Source organism: Monodelphis domestica, chromosome 2 (assembly GCF_027887165.1).
Source record: "Monodelphis domestica isolate mMonDom1 chromosome 2, mMonDom1.pri, whole genome shotgun sequence".
NCBI lineage: Eukaryota > Metazoa > Chordata > Mammalia > Didelphimorphia > Didelphidae > Monodelphis > Monodelphis domestica.
Window position 1 is genome coordinate 504044713 of NC_077228.1, and position 24964 is coordinate 504069676.

At 39.4% G+C, this 24964-nt stretch overlaps 1 protein-coding gene across 4 annotated transcripts in view; it reads right to left on the reverse strand.

Annotated features, from left to right (window-relative positions):
- Positions 1-4642: 4642 nt before the first annotated feature.
- RHOT1 (ras homolog family member T1) overlaps positions 4643-24964 on the reverse strand; it is a 78811-nt gene continuing 58489 nt past the window's right edge. For 2 of the 4 annotated variants that reach the window (XM_001374607.5, XM_016429241.2), the window contains 8 exons: positions 23071-23171; positions 22586-22716; positions 21877-21960; positions 19580-19699; positions 19075-19277; positions 16057-16179; positions 7317-7460; positions 4643-5824 (listed from right to left, as the gene is read on the reverse strand). In XM_001374607.5, coding sequence (XP_001374644.3) covers positions 5707-5824; positions 7317-7460; positions 16057-16179; positions 19075-19277; positions 19580-19699; positions 21877-21960; positions 22586-22716; positions 23071-23171 — 1024 coding nt within the window. In that variant the 3' untranslated portion in view covers positions 4643-5706. The remainder of the gene's footprint in view (positions 5825-7316; positions 7461-16056; positions 16180-19074; positions 19278-19579; positions 19700-21876; positions 21961-22585; positions 22717-23070; positions 23172-24964) is intronic. The other 2 variants (XM_056819467.1, XM_056819468.1) reach the window with 2 other exon arrangements.

The window sequence follows — 24964 nt, forward strand, 5'->3', positions numbered from 1 at the left end:
CAGTCCTTAAATCCTATACAAATCTATAGATGGGTTTTCCATCTGCACCTAATTTTAGCTTTTTTACAGGTAGAATGGGTGTATTTTATTCAGATTTGTATTGAATTATTATTCCTTGCTCAATTAATAAACTTATTACTGGGGTAACCCTTCAGTCTTTTTCAATAGGGGATACTGAGGAATGGAAGGAGGTGGGCCATCTTTTGTTTTAATTTGTACAGGAACAGCTGATTTAAGTAGGCCTACATAAGAAGAAGATATGGCCCAGAGAGACTCAGGTATATCCATTGATATTTCAAAGGTGGGAGGCTACTTCACCTCCTGACTGTCTGAAAGAAGTACAGGGAGCAAATTTAAGGATTCCTCAGGCAATTCTCGCATCATAGCTCCATCTTGAGAGCATGTTATTTGTGGCTCTAAGTTTACATAAAAGATCTCTCCCTAACGAATTTATTGGGGAACCAGGCATTAAAAGAAAAGAATGTTCTACTGATAGGGGTTTCATAGATACCATTTGAGAGGAAAGCTTTCAGACCTTTAGAGGTGTTCCTGATATGCCTATTTCATTTAGAGAGCCAATAGAACTGAATTTGGAATCTGGTTTACATACTAAAACTGATCTGGAAGCTCCAGTGTCTAAGAGGCAATCATAATTCATGTTCCCAATTTTCAAGGTCATGTGAGGTTCATTACTATGGGGAGGAGAATGGACAGGGGTAATTGATGTCAAGATATCAGGGTCTGGAAAATCAAAGGTTTCACTCTCTGATTCCAGTGTTTTTTTCACTCTGATTCCAGTGTTTCCCCCCTTTCACACCTTCATAAAGATCTTTGGCCATTTCTCTGGGGTTCCCCACTTTGTGTGGTTTTTCCACTGAGTAGAGTGTGGATGGGCTCCATTTTGGATATATTGTTGTGAATTATTGGTTGCCTCTTTTGGATTATTATTTTTGTAATTGTTATTATTTCTATTGCCTGATTCCACTTCCTACAGTTCATTACATGACCCATTTTCCCACAGAAGTAACACATTAATAGTTGATTTGTGCATTCCTGCAAAACGGGCTATGGCCACTCCTTGATTTGCTTTTTCTTTTCTAATTTCCTCCTTTAAATTTTTTATTTCTTTCCTTAATTCCTCCATTGAGTCACTGTTATCTTCATCTTTCTTTTCACAACCATTAAAGACATAAACTGTTCCCCTTCTCAATTCTTCACGGTCCATACTAGCCCAATTTGGGCAGTTGGTTTAAAAATAATCTTTGACAACTTTGCAACAGTTCTCTACAAACTATCTTCTTATCTGATATCCCTTTCTTTCTAAAGATTCAGGTTTATATATTTACCTCCCAGTTCAATGTTTGTCCGTAAACTGGGATTTTCCTCATTTTTTTGCTTTAAGTTTTCAAACTTTGTCCATGTACCAGGCCTATCAGAACAAGCTCTCTTTGCTGTTAGTAATGCCTCTCTAGCCAGGCATAGTTTTAAGTAGTCTTGTTCATTATTAACATTCCATTTTGAGTCTTGCTGGGACCAATGAATTGTTCTCCTTCCCTGGGCCTGATTGGTGAGAGAGATTATTTTATTGTTCTCTTTCTATTAAAAATTCTTGGATCAAATTTTCCCATGTCAGTCCACATGGGATCATAAGTAAAGTAAATGCTCTCTAGTTTGTTGTTGTTTTTTATAATCACAATGGGCTCATCTTCAAAGGAAGTATTTTGCTTGAATCTCTCAATATCCTGGGAGTTGAAGGATTTATGGTGCCTAAGGGACACTAAATCTCCACTTTTATTGTGTGTACTTCCCTTAAGGAGAATAGGCTTTTAACTATTTTTGGTTTCTGATGCATGGTGTGATATTTGCATTTCAATGGAGTAAAGGGGAGGAGGTGAGGTGAGAGGGAGGGGTTGGTCTAGAGATCAGGGGTGGGTTGGAGGTGGGACAGAGATGATCAGGGGAGGGGTTGTGGGCAGGGAGGAGCAGAGGGATGACAGGTAGGGACAGGAGAATGAGTGGGTTTGGGTAGTAGGTGGGGAAAAGCTGAACAAGATAAGGTGGCTATGGCAAGAGCAAGGAAGTTGGGTAGGATGAGATGGTGAGGGTGTGGAGTAATGGGAGGGATGGGTCAGATTGGATGGGAAATGTGTTGGACAGAACGGGAAATAGATTGGACAGGATGAGGCAGAGACTGAGTAGGTTTAGATAGTAAAGGAGTGTAGGGAGATGAATCTCCTTTCTGAATCTTGAGATTAATCAAGCTATCTTCCAGTCTTGGTTGTTTTTTCTTGAAGAGGAATAGGTAAACTGCAAGGCATCCTATTAGTATAAGTACAGCCAGGAACAGTGCTAAATAAAGCCATTGTGAAATGTTCTCTAGAACCATGAGCCATTTTATTTATTTAAAAACCCTTACCTTCCATTTTGGAATCAATACTGTGTATTGGTTCTAAGGCAGAAGAGTAGTAAGGGCTAGGCAATAGGGGTTAAGTGACTTGTCCAGGGTCACACAGTTGGGAAGTATGAGGTAAGATTTGAACATAGGGTCTCCTGTCTCTAGGCCTGGTTCTCAATCCACTGAGCTACCCAGCTGTCCCCTCACGAGCCATTTTAGATAGACAAGATGCAGCATTTTCCCAGTTTAGGCTATGCTATTCAGTACTATACTCAGTCACCTATTCAATATTTTTCAATTTGAATATTAAAATTGTTTGCAATTCTACTTTTTTGTCAGTAGGTGGTGCTGCTGGTTAGGGGTTAGGGTTTCATAAAGTTAGTGAGTGGGGTCTTCTAGAAACTTCAGAGAAAATAGTTTGTTATAAGAGGGTGGTTTTCTCCTCTCCCCCAGAGGTTAAATGCCAGGGGCCACCACATGATTCTAGGGAGCTTCTTTCAGGCCATATCCATCAAATATACCCTCCAATATCATCTATTACACCTGTGGGCAAAAAAAATTGGTTTGCTGGTATTTTTTTTCTTTTTCTTTTTTTTTAACCCTTACCTTCCATCTTGAAGTCAATACTGGGTATTGACTCCAAGGCAGAAGAGTGGTAAGGGCTAGGCAATGGGGGTCAAGTGATTTGCCCAGGGTCACACAGCTGGGAAGTGTCTGAGGCCAGATTTGAACCCAGGACCTCCCATCTCTAGACTTGGCTCTCAATCCACTGAGCTACCCAGCTGCCTCCTATTTTTTTTTTTTTCTTAATGGATCTGAAAGCTTTTCAGGATTCAAGGGACAGTTTTAGTTGCTCCTGCTTCCTGTCTGCTCTCCCTAGTAGAGACACATGGGGTTTAGAAAGGTCTTAAAAAATTCTGGGCTATGAGATGGAAGCTTGTGGGGGCAGGGTTGCTTCACCCCTGAGGCAAAGAGTGAGGGCAGGGGTGGAAGCATCTCCCCAGGTGGAGCCCTGAGGGCCCGCTAATTGTTGCCTAAGAAAAAACTGCCAGCTTACCCAGCAGCAGCAAGCAATTGCTGGTTATTCAGCTGTTTTCAGTTTAAGGAGGAAAGAGGAAAAAAAGGGATTTAGGACTTATCCTTCCCCACAGCAAACAGATCAACAGCTGTAGGTTTTTAACTCCAGAATTAGCTACTAAAAGCTGAGGGATAGTTTAGAGATAGTAAAAAGTGAAGGAAATTATCTTGTCAAAACTTTGTGGTTCGCCAGTTAATGTAAGGTTTAAATTTAGGTTTTAACTCAGTAAGTTATAAAGTAATATTGCCGATTTTAAAATATTATAGCTTAAGTCAAAATGACTTTTAGCAACTTTTATTTACAAAGAGGTAGAAAAAAATGAAAGTGGAAAAAAGAGACAGTTTCCTAATAAGCCTATCAGCTCTTCTCCAATGAGGTCTCTCCACATGGAGCCTTCAGCCAGAAGTCTACCAGCACAGCCTCCTCCAAATCCAAGGCAGGAATCTCAGCCACTCACTCCAAATGCCAGGAAAGGAATGATCTCTCAGACTATGTTGGTCTCTTTTTATACCCTTTTTCCCACTTCACTTCCTGTCTTTTCTCCTCTTCACAGAAACCTATTGCAGCCTTTCAAGTTGCTAGCACCTCCCAAGGCTGGGGAGCAGTGGCCTTTGGAGATGTGAGCTTACTCTAGTAAGTGACTTATGAACTCTCATACTTAGTAAGGGTACTGTAAGTTCTTGATTTGCTGAGCTAAAAGTAGATAAGGGGAAAGTTAATCCTTTCTTTACACCATCATCCCATCCTCTCCCTCTACCCTAACTCACACACTGCTGGACTGAGATGAAAGAAGTCACCCCATAGGGCTGGTTGGGTCTGCAGCAAACTTGTTATTGGATCTCCAGGCAATCCTTTTACTCATTCCTAATTGATTCCTGTCTCACTCACTACAGTGGCTATTCCAGACCCTCCCTCTCCTCTTCAAATTTACCACAGTAGCCCCTGCCACCCTACCCCACTTTCCAGGATTAGGCTGTGCATGTGTGCATGTGATCTCTGCTATGAGAATGTAAGTTCCTTGAGGACAGAGACTGTTTTACCTTTGTCTTTGAATTTCCAGGGCTTGGCACAATGTTTTGCATACAGTAAGCACTTAATAGATGTTTTCTAATTGGCTGATTTCTAGGAGAGAGGACCCAATATAAAAAATAAACCACAGTACACATGAGTTATTTATTGAAATACTTTAAAAGGTTGATGATGGAAAAAATAAGTTTATCGTGAGGGTTTAGATTCATTAGATTTATTCTTTCATTTAAAAAAGTCGCTGTCTACAGGGAGTTCTAACCAGGTATAGAACACATCAGGAAGCATGCAGCTACTGTGATATTCTACAACAGAGCAAGAACTGTGCACTCCCTTGGCACTACAGACACAGCCGAGACAGGATGATTTACAGTTCGGAGGAAATTAAACAGTAATGGTCTTTTGAACTAGAAACATTCATAATGTATAAATTGGCTCCTCCCCATCCCACCCCCATTTGATCTGAAAGGGTTTATAAAATACAACATACTCAAAAATTAAGGAATACACAACAATTACACTGATTCTTTTGCTTTGTGACTTTGGGAAAGTTTTGCTGCACCCTCCAAGGGGAGCCTCACATCCAGCTGTGCATGTCAAAGATCTTATCAAGCCCCAGTGGCTGGCATGCCATAGTGAAGCTGTCCTTGAAATGAAACAAAACTCTATTGGAAAACTGACACCTACCCTCCAGGGAGGGAAAATCGTGAACTGTGCCTCATATCGCTTAGATGCTGCCTCCCCCCACCCCCCCACCCCAACGCATCATTTCAAATGAATGTGAAATAAATAAGTAATCCATGAGCAAGTACATTGAGTTGAACTAAAACCTATGATAGTGAGTTCCAATTAAACACTAATATGTAAGTGGAAACATCTATGGACAGCATTTCCATAACTCAGTTTTTCGGGAAGCCACATATCTTGCTGCCTGAATATGTACATTATTTACAAAACATTCCCTTTTGGCCTCTGTAGCATGGTCACCTTTACATGGCCACTAAGTGGAACTCTCTTTTGCATACACACTAGCCAATACTGCAGTCATTGCTATCGTTTAAAATACTCTTATGCAAGAATTACAAATATTAATAAAGTAACTCTGCATATATAAATATCTCAATATTTCTAGCACAATTTAAAGCATTCAGAATGTACATAAAAGTATTGGTTTTTGGTAGGGCCATTATTGAAGTTGTTGTTTAGATCATCGCTGTTTCAACAATGCTTTGTACATAGCAAACCCCAAAACTGCAAACACTGTAGCACCAAAACTTGCTCGAAGCCAAAATGTGGAGCTCTTGAGGTCTGCCTGCGTCACGTGCCTGCAGTCAGAAAACAGAAGCGATTTCAAAAACAGGATTTATTCTGAGAATGTTGCATTACAGCAATCAAGAACTTGTAGGGAAGTATTAGGACACTTGTCAGCTATGTTTACTGAAACTTTTTATCTCAATCCAGTTTCTAACAGAGATTGGTCATTATGGTGTAGGAGGAAAAGGCAGGTGGTTTTGCAATTAGCTAACATTTGGAAACAGATGAAGTTTAAGATTTCTCATCGTTGCCTTTTTCTCATGAAGAAAGACCAATAAGTGGGTAAAAAACAACCCACGCTTTTAGATTCTTTGCTGGGTCATTAAAAATAAGAAAGACGATGAAGTTTTCCCATTTTTGAGGATGGTTTGGCTGAATTCAAACAATTAGCAAAATCACCCTTACCCAGAAGCTTCAAGATACACTGTAGTATAGTGACGAGTCGCAATACTTCCCTACGAGCAGTGAGAAATCAAACTTTCGAAATCCTCGTCCCCTTTAAAAATTCTGAAGGAACCCTCCCCCACCAAAGGAAAAAACAAGCCAACTACTAGTTTGCGTTACACTGAAAACTTGTTAATAGGAATCAAGTGTTAATGAAACAGGCAGTGACAACAGTACAAACCAAAAGACGCAATGTAACACGCAATGTAACACAGTAGGATGGAAGTGGGAGGATGGCATAAAAGAAGCCATGTTATGCATGACAAGGGCAGGACAGCCAATGCCCCCAATCTCCCCCATTACCACAAACTAGGTTTGTGAGCATGCTCAGTTAAAAACACTGCTGGCCACCCTCAAGAGTCTCAAGTATGACAGCTTACCATAAGGAAGATAAAGCTCTAAAGCCAAGGTGGAACCAATGACTTTATCAAGTGTCACCAAGTTTTGGTTAAGCAAATGCAACTAAGGTGATGTGGGAAACCTACGCTTCAAAGGGCTTCTGGATGCTGTCTAGGCTGGGTTATCTTTAGACCTACCTACATCGGAGAAACGGATTTTAGGTGAAAGTTAAACGTCTACAAGGAATGAGACACTGAGTGTATCCACACGTACAGAAGAGAGTTAATAGCCAAGACACGAGTTATGCCAAATTATTTTGCCCCTTGGTTGGTCTTGGACTGCAGAATCACCTTCGTTTCTGAACATTTCACTGCGTGTTGTAGCTAGGGTGATTCTGCACTCCACATGCCCCAGGAATTGGAGACGGTAACACAAGCTGCGGAATTCCATGCTTTATCAGTACTGCCCAGAAGCACAGCACTCCAATACTCTCCCTCACACATCAAAAGAAAAGTAAATCTCTATTTCAAAATTATTCTTTATGTGTGTTTTTTAAGAGTAAAACGATAACACAGGTGCATTCCATCTTGCAAGTTAGTTCTTTCAACACACAATCTCTCTCTTTTTAAAAATCACTTAAGGAACTAGTTATCTGGGTTTCAGTTTTTCCAATGGGAAAACACCCAGCAAGGTCAAACTGGTGAGCGTGGGAAATGTTACCTGGCTTCAAGAAAAAGCGGACCATGAGATGACTCCATGAAGATGGAATCTTCTACAGAGTTGACAGCGTGCACCTGGTGAACAATACTGCCTTCGTCGTCTGCTAACAGCATGGCACCCCACTCAGCTACCTGGGCTCTTAACCTTTTGCACACATGCACAGTTGTGGTTCATGGCACAGCTCAACACAGAAAGGCTCTTAAAATATACCTCTCAGTTATATAATATAAATTTAGTTGCTAGTTTGCATTGCTTTGTCTCATTCTTTCTACCTTTTTAAGTCTCTAAACAAATTTGTTATTCTATAAGAAGATTATCACCTTCAATAAATATTTTGTTCAAAATAACATTTAAGACCTGAACAAGTGGGCTCTCAGACACATTTCCCTGTGCATTCTCAACACTACTGTTTCTAATGATAGGTCTGAGACACTTGGATTGGCTCCTCAAAACCACTACCGTTCAGCACTTTGGGGCAAAACAGAAGCACACCGTTTGTTAATAATGAAGCTAACAACTAGATCCTACTATATGTGGGTCACGTAACTCACCAAGAGCCGAAACTCTTTTAACCTTTTCTGACAGACTAATTAGCCATTACAGAAATAGTGCTTATGAAAACTAACACACAAACCCAACTAACATCATAGGAGCTACAGAAAATGCCCAAGTTTAGACACGATGCTCCCATGGCTTGGGAGAGTCTTCTCCAAGTTAACAGCTACATAATCATAAATAGGAACATAGGCTATCAGTCCATTCCAGAGCCTATTTTACAGTGGACTCCGATCAGCAAAAGATTTCTCCACTTGGTACTGAGGACAAGTTTCTCACCTTTTCTGCTTCAGAAACAGCCCTTTAGTCCCTACTCTCCTTGCTGGGATTTTTACCAGCTGGAGAAGAACAGGTGTTTTTTATTTGCTTATTTTTTAACCTTGGGGAAGGACAGGAAAGGTTGGCCTGCTCTAATCATATGAAAAATAGAATTGAAATGATTTCCCAACACAGAATCCCTAAATCCGTAACGATGTTTAATGCAGGCTCCTCTTTATGGAGTTATAACAGGGTACTGCTACTGAAGAAAACATCCATCTTGTCTTGACAGCTGCGTTTTCACTGGCTTTGCAAAACAGTATTTACTCTATTCCCCACAGCACTTTATGTAATATAGATGCACATATTTACACATGAGAAGCATCAAACACACACTGCTGAGGCTTGGCTCACACTGATACAGTCCCTTAACACCACTGGTTTACTGTAATACTTAAGGCAAGCAACTACTTACTCATAAAATATTTCAACATCTTCATCAATGTTACAGATATTCTGGGACATGGAAACATGCTCGGGAAAATAATTTTTTCTTTACTAAATGTACTTGAAGGCTATACTAACTAGGTAGTATTTACAACAGAGAAGGCATTTAGAAATCTGACAGAACATCTGTCATTACTCAGCTAACTGGCATCACGTGAACAGAGACAAGAGGGATCTAATATGTATTAGTCAAGCAGGCGGCAAGGTCTGATTCATGTTTGTTATTTCAGGAGAGCTCTAGCATAAGTACAGGCACTGGTTTCATAAAACTGTTCCATATTTCATTTGCAAAGACAAGCCAAAACCGTTCCTCAGCGATCCCAAAGCACAAATCTTTCATAAGGGCTCACGCCAATGATCATTTTAGAAGACATGTCGATATCTTATGACATATCTGTTCTACCTCAACTACCATTCCAGGCTCTCCTAATGTTGCTTGCCAGCACAAGCCATATAGTTCAACAATTCTCAGCGACAATATCTGATTAGAACATAAATAATGAATTAAGTATGATTAAATGCTTGAAGCAGCCTTTACTTCAACGAATGGGATTTATATAGGTGTCTAAAATACAAGGCTACAAATGTAATTATATATGTATAGGGTGAGCCCTAAGTTGCTGCAACATGATGAAAATTAGCAATCTAAGTATATGTTTCTTAACTCCCCTAGTTTTTTGCTTTATCAAACAATTTAAAGATTATTTTAAAATTTAGAAAATATTCTGAAATTTTCTATTGGATAAACATTAGTACATTTCTAAGTAATCCCAAAGGGACTCAATTCAAATAAAATCTACCCTAGAACCTAGAAAATGTGAGGAGAAGGGGAAGAGTAACTTCTCAGTGAAATGTTTAATTGAATCAAAAAGCACATTCCTTACATCAGCACTGTGAGATGTGTTGTACAAGCATCACTACTTCCATTTTACAGACGAGAAAGCTGAGGCTAAGGGAGATGTCTCCAGGTCAGTTGTTCTCATTCACAGAGCAAGGAAATGGTACAGGTAAGTCTCTGACTCTAAGTTGAGTGTCTTTTCCAGAACATCCCAATAACTCTCATATATGTCCCTAGGCAGAGTCCTAATTTAGAGTTGGGGGGGGGGGAGGAGTAGTTAAAATGGTAAAGCACAATTTATTTTTCCTTAGCGTCAAAAGCAAGTCATTTCACAATGGGACGAATGCACTAGAACAAGCTTTCTGGGGCTTATTCAATGAAATAACCTGTAGACTCAGGTCTCAAGGGGTTCTGAAAGCACTCAGAATATTGAGAAGCGGGGCATGAGGAAGGAACTTGCCAAGGAAGTCCTTTAGATTCAAAGGAAGAACACTGACTCTGGAGTCAGAGGGCTTGGATTCAAGTCCAACCTCTATTCTCACCTCTTACTACCTGTAGGGCTATGGGCAAGTCACTGAACAACTGTGGACCTCATTCCCTCATCTGCAGGATTCAGGGGTCAGACTAGCTGGCCTCTAAGGGCTCTTTCAGCTCGGGATTAAGAGTTAGAGGATGGGAAAGGGAAATAGGAGGAAGACAAGTGTCAGAAACTCTGCAGTCACTCTCCTGGGTCTCCTCCAATCATCTCTGATCTGAATTGATACTTTCCTATAATCTTATCCCTTCAAACCATAACCCAGAACACAACACCTAGGGGAAAACACATTCTCTTAATACTCCATGCACATGAGCACGCACACATGCACTGTGGGCATGAAGTTAACTTAGAAGAACATAATAAATTACCACATTAAGTCCAAGATAACATGCACCTGCAACGGAAGCTCATCTGACTGAGAGGAACCATATACAGGCATTCTAGTCACCATAACACCAGTTGTTCTGTTCACATCCTGCTGGGGGGAGGGGAGGTTGTTTGGTGTTTTTTTTGGTGGGGAGGGGGTGTCAGCTATCAGTACCTCAGATCCTCAGGGACTCAGATCTTTGGGCAACACAGCTAGATTATGGGGGAGCGGCAGAAAGTAAATCCAGTTTTTCCTGACTCCAAGGCCAGCCTGTTATCCACTCTGCTCCTTGGCATCCCATAAGCAAATCTACTAATCAAAAGAAAGTTTCTCTCTCAGATTTTGAGATTGTCTTGCCGAAAATGCTTTTTTGAAATGATGTGTGTCCATTTTTGGACTTTATTTTCTTATTTTCTTTTTATTTCTCTATTCCTTGTTTAGCATAAAGTATTTTGGATATTCATTTTCAATATAAAAGTCGATCTGATTTATTCAAACTGTGGGCCTCAGAGACACAATATAACACAACATTTTGGTGACATGAAATGTTTCAATCTGTTTTTTTTTCTCAAAACATTTTTAGAATTTCCATTATAAGGGCCCAATGTGGGTTACTAGCACCACATCCTGAAAGCCAGCTGTTAACTGAGCATGCCTTAATACTGACACACTTTGGGAAAGGCCAGAACACTGGTCCTATGCCCAGGAATGCTTCCCTGGACATCAGCAGAATCTGTACTGCAGAAGATGGAAGTTACACAAAAATGCTCTAATACCATCTAAGTTCATTGAAAAGAGCACCAGATAGAGCAAACAGCAGCTTTCCATATATTTGAACACACCAAGAAATAGATATTTGTCAACTAACAGCAAAATCTAAAAGATGCAAGCATCGACAATTTACTTGAGGGGATTTTAACAAGTTCTTGGGTAACATAGATGAATACAGTATCTATGAGCAAACTTCTGCAAGGCACCAGCTGCTTTCATGAGGAAAGTCTAACTACATCCTATGTACATTTAGCAACTTGAGTTGCAGTCAAGCACCGTCATTTGCTTTCAAACTAGAAAGAAAAGGACAAAATCCTTTCAAAATCCCTAATATAACATTTAATAAGATTCTGTTACGCTATCTGGGTTTCTGTCTTGTCATACCCATCCAACAAACATTGACCAGGTACCTCAGAGGGTTTTTTGAGGTGCTTGGGGTACAAATATTTTAAAAAGACTGTCTTAAGGAGCGTGCAGTGTACTTAAGGCAAGGAAAATGGCCACATTTTAAACACAAGTATAATATAAGGTAGGAGGTGATGGTAGCCAAAGTAGTCTTTAAAAGAACTTTGTATCTAAGTGAATGAATAAATGCAATGGAATTTATGAGTTTACATGTGAAACAACAAAAGGTTCCTTGAAGAACCATGTTTTATTAGAATACTGCCCAAGGCAGGGACTATGACATCAGACTTCTGGCATAGAATAATTCTAAAGGTTTGAAAATGAGAAGTCCTCTTCAAAAATGATTGTGAATTAAGAACTGAAAGAACTGACCACCATTACTAAATCAATGGTGTTTGTCCTACTAACCAATTTTTAAATTCCTGAAATGAAGTAACTTTCTAATTTTAAAAATGTAAGTGGGAATCCTAACAGATGCGAAAACAACAATTCCTGGATGGAAAGTTATGATCAACTCTTACCCTAATAGTCAACAGAAAATGAATGAAGAACTTTGTTACTGGAGAAAAATGCTGTCCTCGTGGCAATGATCCTATGATTTGACTAAACTAATGCAAATGATTAAAATGGAATGGAAAAAAATAACATAAAACAAAGTCACCAAATAGAAGTTTCTTTGATAAACATGTGCTAAATAAACAGGAAGATTATACACAGAAACACACATGAACCATGTATAAAGAAAAGTTATAAAAAATGACCAAGAAGTAGATGAGCACTAATGAACACCTATGAGAAAGAAGAAATTTAAATTATGTAATTTAAGCCCTGTATTAGACTAACAATTCTCATGCACAGAATGGGAATGTATGAATTTGAGAGAAAGACCACTAAAAAAGGGACCTAGGTAGTTCAAACAAATGATATAATTTGCACCTTTATAGTACTTTTGTCTTAACATTAAAGAAGAAAAAAGAATTTGGCAATTTTTTGCAAGAAGGATTATATATATGCATAAATATAAAATATATAGAGAAGGCATTTTTCATTTTTTTGAACTAATATAGTTCTTATTAAGGAAAAGCTTGGGAAGAAGCAGAGAAGAAACAAGTATTAACCATCTTCTATATGCTAGGCACTATGCTAAGTGCTTTACAAATATCATCTCATTTAATCCTTACAATAATCCTAGGAGGTGGGTAATGTTCTTATTCTCATTTTACAGCTGTGGAAACTGAAGCAGAGATTAAGTGACTTAGAGAAAAAAAACAACCTGAAAACAGATTAATAATATAATTTATCGTTATGTAAAAAGATAAACCTAAACAGACTGATAAGAGTAGAATCAAATTAGAGCAAGGCCTAAACAGCTTTTACTTTGCAAGACAGCTCAATAAACATGACTCTGTGTCCTCAGTTTTACATGCTAAATACAATATACACTCAGTCAAATGGAATCAAGGCAATCTCCTATCCTGGGAAACAAAACTAGAGAAACAGGAGGTACCTCTTTAACAGAGAAAGGGGCTATCTTTCTGGATAGACTGTCAAGAAACAACCTTGAAAGGGACTAGATGGTAGGATGATCCTCTGAATCATTCCTGTTCCTCTTTCCATGCCATCACATTTAATTTTTCAGTTATCTATTTTCATGTTAGAGATAAAAAATTCTGTTATTGGTAGACATTATGCTATTTCCAATTTATAAACAGAAGTAGTTAAAGTACTTATGATTCCTCAGAGATCATAGTCTCAGAGTATTTCTTGTATGTCCTACCTAAAATCATTATGGCCACCAAATGGACACAAAAGAGTATCAATAAGATGAAAAGATAATCCGTATTACAAATGTCACTCCAAGACAGCTTATGAAACACCAATCCATAATAAAAAAGTCACCAGGGATGTCTAGAATGGATTATCAATGGTGAACAATATTATGCCTTAAAAAGAACAAGTAAAAGAGATAGAAAACAGCCTTGGGTTCTTGTCTCGATGTTGGTTAAATCCTCACAACCTCTAAGACTCAATTTTCTAAGGTGTCAAATAAAGGGGTTAGAGTAGATGATATTTCAGCTTCTTTTCAGTTCTAAAATTCTGTAAGTTAAAAGGTTTGTAACTAGTACTTCCTAGGAGCCCATGAAGATTCACAAAAGAAAAGATCATGCTAAATCAAACTCATTTCCTTTTTATATAGAATCACAATATGGATAGATCTGTGGAATACTATAAATGCATTATAAATAGATTTCAGCAAAACAATTATCAGAATCTCCCATGACATCTATATGGATATGATGATGAAACACTGATTCAAGGATGGCATCCATGCGAGAATTGATCTAGCGTTTCTCTTTCAATCTGTAGGATGTCTCTTTTAGTAAAGTCCTATTAGGGGCAAATGAGGATTTATAACTCTAACACTTTCACTAATACTTTGGATGAAGGCATAAAAGGAATTCTTAAAAATTTGCTGCTGACAAAAAACTAGGATGTGCAACTGAATAGACTACAGATTTGAAATAATATCAATAGGCTAGAATGATGGGTCAATACTAACAAGATGAAACTTCACGGAGATAAATATAAATGACTGCATAAAATAAGCTGAGGAGTCTTGGTTTAGTAGTTCACATTAAGATGATTTTGGAATTTTAAATTACATGTTTAGTGTGAACCAACAGTGTGACAGAGCTTTTATTAAAAGCTAACATCTTTAGCAGAAATATAATAGACAGATTAGAGAAAGTAAAAGTTAAAGTGCATTATGTGGGGGTCATACTATATCTGGAAAGTCATGCTCAGTCCTAGGGGTCACATCTTAAGAGGAATGCTACCAAACTAAATAGTGGTCACAGGCCACTATGAAAGAGAAAGGTCTGGAAAGGATCTGATCTGAGTAACAGAAATGGGGATATTGAATTTAGAGAAGAAAAGACTAAAGAGAGACTTATCTTAATAACTATCTTCAAAACTAGAAGGATAAGCATGCCAAAAAAAAATGAGGCTATTTTGTGTAGTTCTAAAGGAGAGAGAGAAAGGACTAATGGCTGGGTGAAGTTGAAATGGAATAAGGAAAAAAAATTATTCCAACAAGAAGTTACTAAGTTATTTAGTGGCACAAGTACTTTAAAAGGTCCCATTCAGTTATGGCCAGGAGGAGGCCAAATGATCTTCTCTGTAGGATGCCACATTAGCAATTCTTGTTCTAAATGAGAGCGTGATTTATAAGTCTATGACTACAGAGTCACTGAGCAAGAGAATTATTTAGTTTGAACTAACATTATTTTGCCAAATCAAGAGGATAGTTTCTGTAAGGCCAGTGTTCTATAAAGGTGTCACAATAAAATAATAAGATGGATTTTTAAGCAAAACTAACTGAATTTTTATAATCCAATCATTGTTATTCCTGTTGAATCTTAGGAGGTGATATGCTTATTTTGCCATCACCCAGGTCTGAACCACTTTTGAATCTTCTCTTTAAGAATTTCCTTTAAAGTCAGTTTGCAAGCTTCCTTGAAATAAAATTATACCTCATTCTTTGTTACTCAGCTTGACTGCAACTTCATTTACCAAACAGAACAACATTGGAATGCTTTAAAAAATAAAATAAAATCTATCATCGAAGAACAAAGATTTGCCAGCACGAAGAACGTTAGCCATAGGCCTGAAAAAGATTCCAAAAGAGGATTTCCAGATCCATTTCTGAGCCCTGGCAATGCTGCTGAAGCAGGTATAAAAACTTTTGAGAGTAACTGCACTGAAGGGAACAAAATTATTTGGAAGAGCCAGTTCAGTTCTGTTAAATAATCCAATCCCATACTTTATAGTCACATCTCTGATGTACCAGGAGATGAGGACACAGAAAAACACAACTCTCTAAAAGTGGTCCTGTTGGCCCTGAAATCGCTTTTCCATATTAGTCTAGGTGCTTAACAAGCTGTCAGATGCTATATTGCTTAGGAGTCAAAGTCAATCAGTTAGCTTCAGGAAAAGCTACAGCTCTCTTTACAACACATACATTAGTTCAGACTATATGCCATGAACGTTATTAAAGTGATTTTGATGTTTTATTTGTCTGAATTAGCAAAATTCAGTAAAATACCCCATACCACTGTCATCTTTGTACTCCAGGTGTCTTCACCTTCCAACATTTCTAATATATTTCTATTCCAGTCTATTATCATTCAGTATTAAAAAATAAAAACATCAACCTCCTTAAAGTAGAAAATCCCAAATCTTCCTTACGCATTCCTTCGCAAATTCCTCCCCAAATCCATCTCTTAGCTTTACAGAATTACTAAGGATGATCACAAATCCTAAGTACAAACCACCATCCAGCACAATGAGAGTTTTAGTGAAAATTAGTTGCATTTTAAGAAGAGTCTCCTGGCCAGTGGGTGGCTACATAGTGAAAATCTGTATTAAAAAGAAAAAGTATCTACTTTCTTTCTCTGGTACTTTAATAGAATGCCCGGCAGGCAGTAAATAAAGTGAGGACCTGGTAAGAACTGCCGTGAAGAGTTTGTTCTTTACAGATTGCAGCAAGTCTGAGTTGAGGAAGCTCTGACAGATGCAGAATGTGCACCTGTTGCAGGCGCACAGACAGCGTAACCGGGCATGGCTGCGAAAACACACAGAAGGACACAGTTGAGTTCTTACTCACCAATGAGGCACCGCGGGGCTGTGCCAATCGTTTGTTGTTGTTGTTGTTGTTTAAGAGACTAAGGCATAAGCAACACTTACAGAGGAAAGGGACAGCTGGGGCAGACTAAAGCTGTGCAGAGCGTGAAGCTCCCTGAGGTGACTGGACGGGCCACAATGTCCCATGGAAAAGACCTAAGGGCACAGGTCAAAATCTGTGCTTCTGGGGAGGGTGGTGGGAAGAAATGATTGCAGGGTTTTTAATGGAAAGAGTCTGCACAGCATTAGATGGCACCCTCATCAGAATCAATTTAAAAAATAAACCATAATCCGCCAACAGGATAACGTTTTGTTTGCATTTAAAATAACCTCCACTCCTCCCCCCTCCCCTAGCACACACACATGCTTGAAAACCAGGAAGGAATAAGTGCTGCTAGTGAACAAAAGACAACAAAAGACAAGTCTATCCACCTGCGGAAAGGCAGGAATGGTGCCCCCCACCCCCAATTTACCCACCCCTTTGAACCCCAAAGTGCTTCCTAAACTCCTGGAGGCCCATCATGGTGTTAAAGTGCTCTCCACTGAAACTCTGGAGCTATGCCTGGCAGGCAGTAGCTGGAACTCTGGCTAAGGAATGAGGGACAATATCTAATCCAACTGGAATCAGAAAGGGAATTAATTTAGGGGCCTTCCCAATGGAGGGGAATTTAGCCCAGTCGCAGGCCACGACTCGGTGCCCTTCAACATTTGTGACCAAAGGCTAACGGTGCTCTTTAATGATTGCCAGTTGGTCAGGCCCAGGCAGCATCCAATACCTGGACAGGTCCCCACATCCCCACTTACAAGGCAGGGAATGGAGTGGGGGGGCCTCTGTGGAATCAGTCATCTACCCTGACCTTCAACCTCTGAGCATTGCCAGAGGTTTTTCAGATGGACAACATGGCTCTGCTGGTGAGAGCTGGGGGGTGGGGGTCGTCATAGCATAGGGGGGTGGGACGGGTAAAGCCCATGGAGAAAAAAATTAAGTTCAATAAGAACCAAAAGATTCCTTTTAAAAACATGACTTGTGAGCATGAGCACATCCCTGACACTAAAGCCATTACCAGCTGTCATACTGGAATCCATCTGTTATTTTATAAATTGAATCTAAGTCTTTAACATACATAAAGCTCTATCTATCAAGAAAGGCAGGATGCAAAGTGTGCTTAGCAACAGCAAGACGCTTCAGGAGAAGTAGCTTCAGATGAATCGGAGCACAAATCTCAATGCATGTGCATTTTTCAGATATGAGCGGTGTGTGTGCATATATGTAATTCTGTGAAATGTGTTTAAAATATAAGGCTACACAAAACGATACATTAAAAATATATTAAAAGCATACATTAAAAAGACACTGTATATCCAGCAATAAGCTCTACCAAGCAGTGGGTTTCTTCCTGATTATATTGTTAAAAAGTATTATAAGGGGCACCTGATTGCCTCAGTAGATTGAGAGCCAGGCCTAGAGATGGGAGGTCCTAGGTTCAAATCTGGCCTCAGACACTTCCCAGCTGTGTGACCCTGGGCAAGTCACTTGACCCCCATTGCCTATCCATTACCCCTCTTCTGCCTTGGAACCAATACACAATATTGATTATAAGACAGAAGGTAAGGTTTTTTTTTTAAAGTATTATAAGAAAAGACATTTGGCAATCCTGAAAGGAAATGTTAAAATCCCTGGAGAACTATATGGAAAAAATAATTTACAAAGTAGTTTTTTAAGAAGACTTCAAATTCTATTCTATCAATGTTGCTAATGTTTTAGCAGAAATCTGTCTCTATAATGATCCTCTCTGCAGATATAGAAATAAAATGTATATGCATGAGTTTTAAACCATGTAAATTATACAACACAAGGAATTACTAGTCTTATAGAACCAGGAATGACTTTTCATTCCATTAGAAAGTAATTCGAATTTTAAGAGGGTTTTGCTATTTTTTTTCTAAGGAATCAGTGGAATAACAAAGAAGTCAACTATTTGCCTTTTAAAATCTATAATAGGCCATAATTTTCTGAAGTCGTCAGTTCACTTGGGGAAACATAAACCAATCCTGGTTAACAGCAATGTTTGATTATTACTCTTTATCATATTGCTTTTTTTATAAGAAAAAATGTCAAAATCTTTATGATGAATGAATTAAAATGCGTTTAACGGTGAGTTTTCAGTTTAAGCCCCTAAGAAACATACAGCCTAAAGCACGAGATTTTGCTGCAAAACAGAATTTATCTCTATGTTGTACTGGTAGAATACTTTTCAGTCATGCATTTTGAGGCAGTCAACTTAATGTGACCAGTTCTAGGCATGTGTGATCCATACACATATGGATCAATGCCATAAATGTACATGAAATCGTGACTCCTGGCCACGTATGCAGAGCATTCCTTCTGCTCAGTGCTCTCTCTCTACATTAAGGTTTTCAGCTTACAAAATTGAACTTTCTCTTGCCAGAACTCCCCTTTTCCTCACTGATAATTAACCACTAGTAGGAGAAAAGTTCCTATGAAGAAAGGACATATGAAAAATGCCAGTTCCCACAAACTGGTTAAAAATCAAAGAAACAAATTCTTTTTGGTTTGTGTGGTGATATCTGAAAGGCACAACTGAAAAATAAACAAAACCCTCATATGTTGCAGTAGGCTTTGCTTTGAAAACAGGGGCTGCTTTTTAATGTATTATTCAAACTTTAAAAAATCAAAGTTGTACTTTCTCACTGAAGAAAACTCTTTCTGTTGCTAAATCACTTCAGTATGGCAGCGTCCCCCCTCATGATTGACCGTGGCATGCAGTGCCCCTTTACCCCATGCTGCCTATAAACAGAGACAGCAAGTACTTACGGATACATGGCCATTGTTGTCAACTTAACAAAGATATCCTTACTAGGTGCGTCAGCAGTATTGCAAGTGAAGGCTTGTGGTGGAGGCATTTTGTGTTTCCTGCAGAAATCACTGGGTGAAATGCTATATTCTTGTCGAATTTCATGCAGGTCTGACTTTGCAGCTACAATTAAGCAGGGGATTCTACTGTCCATGAAGTGTTGCTATGGAAAGAAAAAAAACCCTTCAAAACTCTGGCTACATGAAAACTCAAGAGCAGCAGTCTGTGAAGTGTGAACTGTTTCAGTTCTAATTGGGAAGGCATCATCACTTTCAAAAGGACTAACAAAAAGAATCAGGAATCAAAGAATAGTGTTGTTTAGACCATTCTCAAACGACAATTAGGATTTGAAGTCTTTCTTTAACCTGGGAAATTGAGCTAATCTATATTGATGGTTTAGACTCACTAAAACGTTATTAAATTCCTCATAGGCATGACTTTGATAACAGAACACCAGTTACAAACCTTAAAAATCCTGGCACAATATTCAAAGGACTTGGGATTACTGACATCATATACCAGGCATACAGCATCACATATGATCTCCGCCTCAGTTAAGAATTCAGATTCAGAGATATCGTGCAACTTTGAAAAGAAAGATAAAGATAAATGTAAACACCAGGAAATAGATAATGGTTCATTGTAAACTAAAAGGCATGCTTCTGAATTAAAAGGCCACAAGGGGCTCCACAGTGCACAGAGCACTGGGTCTGGAATCAGAAAGACCCGAGTTCAAATGTAACCTAAGGCACTTACTAGCTGTGTGATCCAGGGCAAGTCACTTTTGTCTGCCTGCCTGTCTCCTCATCTGAAAAAATGGGGATAATGATAGTTCCTACCTCCTCGGACTGTTGTGAGGTCAAATAAAATAACATTTGTAAAGCGCTTTGCAAACCTTCAAGTGTTGTATATATAAACTCTAGCTATCACCATCACTATCCTCTGCATTTTGGTCTTCATTCTGAGAAAGAGGCACAGATTAGAGTCATTTTCATCATTTCCCTAGATGTTCCTGAAAAAGAACAAGTGTGCTTAAGTGTCTGGCCTGTGCGTAAGGATTGAATCAATTAGGAAGGAGAGCTAGGAAGGAGGCTGGCTCTCCTTTACGCTCTGGGTCTACCTTGACCTCTTTCATTTCCACTCTACAGGTTCCAAAGGACTCACTTCTTCTCTGGCAAGAGGATGACCTAAACTGAGACTTACATATAAGAGACTTTATCATACGTTACTGATTTCTTACTGAACTGCATTTTCTCTCCTTTTCCCTTTGTATTAGATCTCCAAGTTGCTGGAACCACTCCAGGGCAATAAGTGGCATTAATGGCATTACCAGCCATGCCCTTGGAGAGTAAGAATAAATATATGGCTCACCCAGTGTGGAAAAAGGACAAATAATAGTCATCAAACTTTGAGAGTTCCTGAATACAACTCTATACTGATGAGAGAGGGAAGCAGGGCAAAGTGGCATTAAAAAACAAAATCAAGAAGTATACATTCTCACAGGCAGACTACAGATATATTTAAATTCAATGTGGTCATTTTGTTGGCAGAATAAAAATAGTTCAATTGTTGAATGGAGATCCTTATGCACCCAGAAGGCCCTTTTGGCCCTCTTCTTCTTTCAACCCTTTTTTCCCCAAACTAGTCTTATATAAATTTAATTAAACTTTCTAATGGGATTCTAGATAAGGTCTTGATAATTATACTATTTCCTTCTGGTTCACATAGTGATGAAATAATAGCTCTTTCAAAGTAACAAAGGGTTGGTTTGCTTGTTTAGCCTGGATGCCTGATTCACCATATGGGACTCTTGGGAAGGAAATTCCCTTTCCAGACACAGGCCAGCAGTTCCTCTACATATAAAGACTCTTAGAGCATTCATATGGGAGGATTTGCGGGGAGGGAGAGAAGGCATGCACAAGGACTCAGAGGAGTTCAGTAACTTGCTCAAATTCACACAGGTAGTGCGTTATGTACCACCAGTGGGTTCTGAAGACCTGTCCTGCTCAATCAACCAACAAGCACTGATTTAGTCCCTTGTGTGAAAACTGTCTCTTGTTCTGGTCCCCCTGACTCCCACTGCCCCTTCTAGATAGTATCCTAAGTTTATAAGTAGCCAGTCTAAAGTAACAATAGCAGGAGTAAGATGGTTAAAGGGGAACCCAGAAGTCTCTTACAGAGTGTGCCATAACTGAAGGGAGCAGAACAGTTACTTGTAAATTGTCTCACAAATTAGGGGGGCAGAAGAGCCATTGGAAACTGCCCCAACAGATTAACTAAGGCCATATCCTGAATGTGGGGAAGCCAGCTAGGTCTTACAGTAAGGGCCTCTTGGTCCTGCTGCCTGCCCACGGCACTCCAAGCACGGGCAGTTCACACCAGCAGGACACCAGCAAACATTATGCTATTGAACCAAGCTGATACTCTAGAGATGACGTGGATATGTTAATGAGCCAAGGTAGCACCGATAAAGCATTAGTTCATCCTCTACCCCCAAAACTATAAAAATGAGACCCCAAACTCCATGCCCATGCTGCCCAAGAAGCCCAACATCGATCTGGTTCTGTAAGTAACTCTGTGCCTCTCCCAGCTCCCTCCACCACACCTTCTGTCTCTGTGCCTTATTAAAGGTGCAGTGTGACCAAAGTATTACTTCCCACTTGCTGCTATGGTGAGCATTCAAAGAAATGGAGGTGCCTGCCCCTGGGACCCCCATGCTAATTCAAAGTCTTTATGGGTAAAATGGACTCCAAGTTTCTTACCAATAAGTATTTCTCTTGTCCATATACATAAACAGTATTAATTGCATAATAAGATTTATGGTCGTCACGAATATGCTTTTGCCTCTGAAAGTAGGACAGAAATATATTATTTACAATATGAAATCATGCCACTAAATTTCCACCAGTAAAGGAGAGTTTTATAACTACAAGGGCCTATTTTCTGCACTACTAGCCATTTGGCAAACGTGAAAATTATGTTGGTGTTACATGGTTTAGTTATCAGCAACTAAGGGGCAAAAAGACTTTTTTTCAGTCTATGCTATGGCTCAAAACATATTACATAAAGCAACAGCTGAAAGTGAGACAAAATTAGTGACTGAAAATGCTGATTCAGAGCCACTGCTGGCTGAAAGGCCATAGTCTAGGAGTTCTTTTCTTGTAAACCATTTAGAAGAATGAAGGACTCAATGGGGTTAGGCATATTTCCAGCTCTTCCCCAAACACGGGATAAGAAATTAGGAAGGCAAATGCTGGGAATGACTAGGGCAGAGACAGACCTTGGTTCAATGTTTTTCAAATGGTTCAAATCGAAAACGTCTACTGATGCTTTACACTATACTTTGCTCCCAATATATATGTCATTGAGTTTTATTAAATCATCATCTACCAAATATAAGGGCTTAGAAAAAGACCTATAAAGGCCTAAGCATACAGCAGTTTGTTGAATTTCTGCAAGATGAGAACTCACCATTAAGTTTCTTCCAAGAAGGGCCTGAAGAACTCCACTCTTCCCACATCCTTTCATTCCAATCACATTACATCTAAACACATTTCTTTGAGTCTGTTTCTTTTGAAGATCTATCTTTTTATCTCTTGTTACTAAAGAAACAAATAAAAACACACAGGATAGACTATTTCTCAAGTCCTAGTTTACCTTCTGAAAAACAGGTCACTCATTTACCTTAAGGGAAATTTGCACTTAAGATGAAGACCCTATTAAAACAATACATCACTACCTCACAAGACACAGAAAAGCCAACCCCACTGACCAGAATATGAACCAAAGAACATGACTTTATTCCTCTTCTTCTCACTGGATTCCAGAGGAATTATCATAATAAGCAAATGGAAGAAAACATACCAAAGCTAATGTGTGAGAAGAACAATGAAGACCAATTTATTTTAATTTTTCAGTATTAATGAATTCATAATTTTAAAAATTGATATAATCACCTGTGATGGCAGAAGCTTGAGACTCTTGTTCAGTCAATATTGAGTAGCCAAGATAGCCCAAATACTCCAGGCACCTCTGTACGTCTAAATAGGTTGTAAGCCTAATGAAAGGAAAGATTAAAGGAATAATGAAGAGCTTCTAAAGGAAGATCTAAAGCTCTAACAGCTCAAAAGTGGTATCATCCCTTCTGGACAGAAAAAGGTCACATGCTGTCTCTTTCTGCTGAAGATCTTCCTTGAACTACCTTGATGCTGAGAGCACTGGCCTGGAGGCAAGAGATCCAGCAGCCCTGAAGACCCTGACTTTCTGGGTAGGATCTGATTTGGGGCACATCACAACCTCTTTGAGTCTCAGGGATAATTAACTCTTGATACTGTTGTGAGAACTGAAACTCTCAGTGTAATTTTTTTCCGCTGCCTAGCATCACAGCACATGTAAGCTACTATTGGAGCTGATATTATCATTACCCAGACCCTGGGTGAAGAAACCCCTCTGCCAATGCAAGTCAGTCCATCCCTGAACTGCCTCAAGCACTAAGAGGACAAGTGACGTTTCTATGATCACATGGTCAGTATATGTCAGAGGGAAGGCTTGAACAGAGGTCTTTCAGGCTTATAGGTCAGCTCTCTGACCATTATATCAGGGGTTCTCCACCCTTTTTTCTGGATCGTGGATCCTTGGCCAATCTGGTAAGGCCTATGGGCCCTTTCTCGGAAGAATAGCTTGTTGGCCACATTCATAATGGAAGGAAATGCTTAATATCAGAAGACAGTGAAACTAAGGCTATCATTTTCAGCCAGATTAAGAACCAATACACCATATCATGTAGCCTCTATGAGTCCAAAAAGGCTTATAAAAAGGTGTTTTCTAGTTTGGAAAAGAGAATGAAGTAAATAGCTGTCCAATGAGCTCTTGCTGAAAATAAAATAGTCCCTGGTTAGGAAGATCAGGCTAAGTGGAACACAGCTATAAAAGTACTTAGAACTAGAGTTGAAGGAGACCTCAGAGCCATCCAAACCCTCCAGTCTAAATTCTCAATATTGCAGGTGAGGAAGCTGAAGAAACAAGAAGGTAAGTGCCTTGCTAGGTGAGACAACTAGTAAGTGCCTGAGGTGGGATCTGCACCCAGGCCCTCCTGATTCCAAGCCAGTGTCTCCTCCCCCTGCTGCCTCTCTTTGTGAAATCTCCACAAAACATGCTTTCTGTCTCTGGGGAGAACATGTTCTTCAAGTCACAGATGTGCTTCCCATAGATACTGGGTGACTGAACATTTAGTCATGATTATTTACCAGCTGATGGGATGAAGAGGAAGGAGCTCAGGATTGTAAGGATCAGAAGATCTGGGTTTGAATACACAGTGTATTATTTACTGCCTGTAGGATTTGGGATAAGTGTCCTAACCTAAGCCTCAGTTTTTTCCCTGCCTTTTGGGGGGTCATGGGTAAAGACCTGTAATTTCCCTGGTGCAATTCATTCTCTCAGAGGAAGCCAAGCCCCCTGGGTCAATGAAGAGAACAGCACTGGTCATTTGGGGCTCCAAGAGGTCAGGTAATCTGCCCAGGGTCACCCAGACATGTATATCAAGGCTGGAACTTTCTTCCTGTTCTTTATCGCTCTTTTACCCATTTGTGAAGCAAGGAAAATTATAAGGTTGTAGGGGATCTTCTGGCCTCAGAAACAGAAGGGACCCCAGAAACCAGCAAGCCCAACCTCCCTCTTACTTCTCAGGTGAGAAAATTGATCAAACTATAGAAATTTTGTTTTATAAACTGAAGATGACGCAACAATAATGTATCAATAATGAGTTTATCAAATGCCCCAAAACAAGCCTCTAGAAATCAGCACAGGAAAGCACGGCTTCATTGTATCAGAATAAAACCTCTAGGAACATCA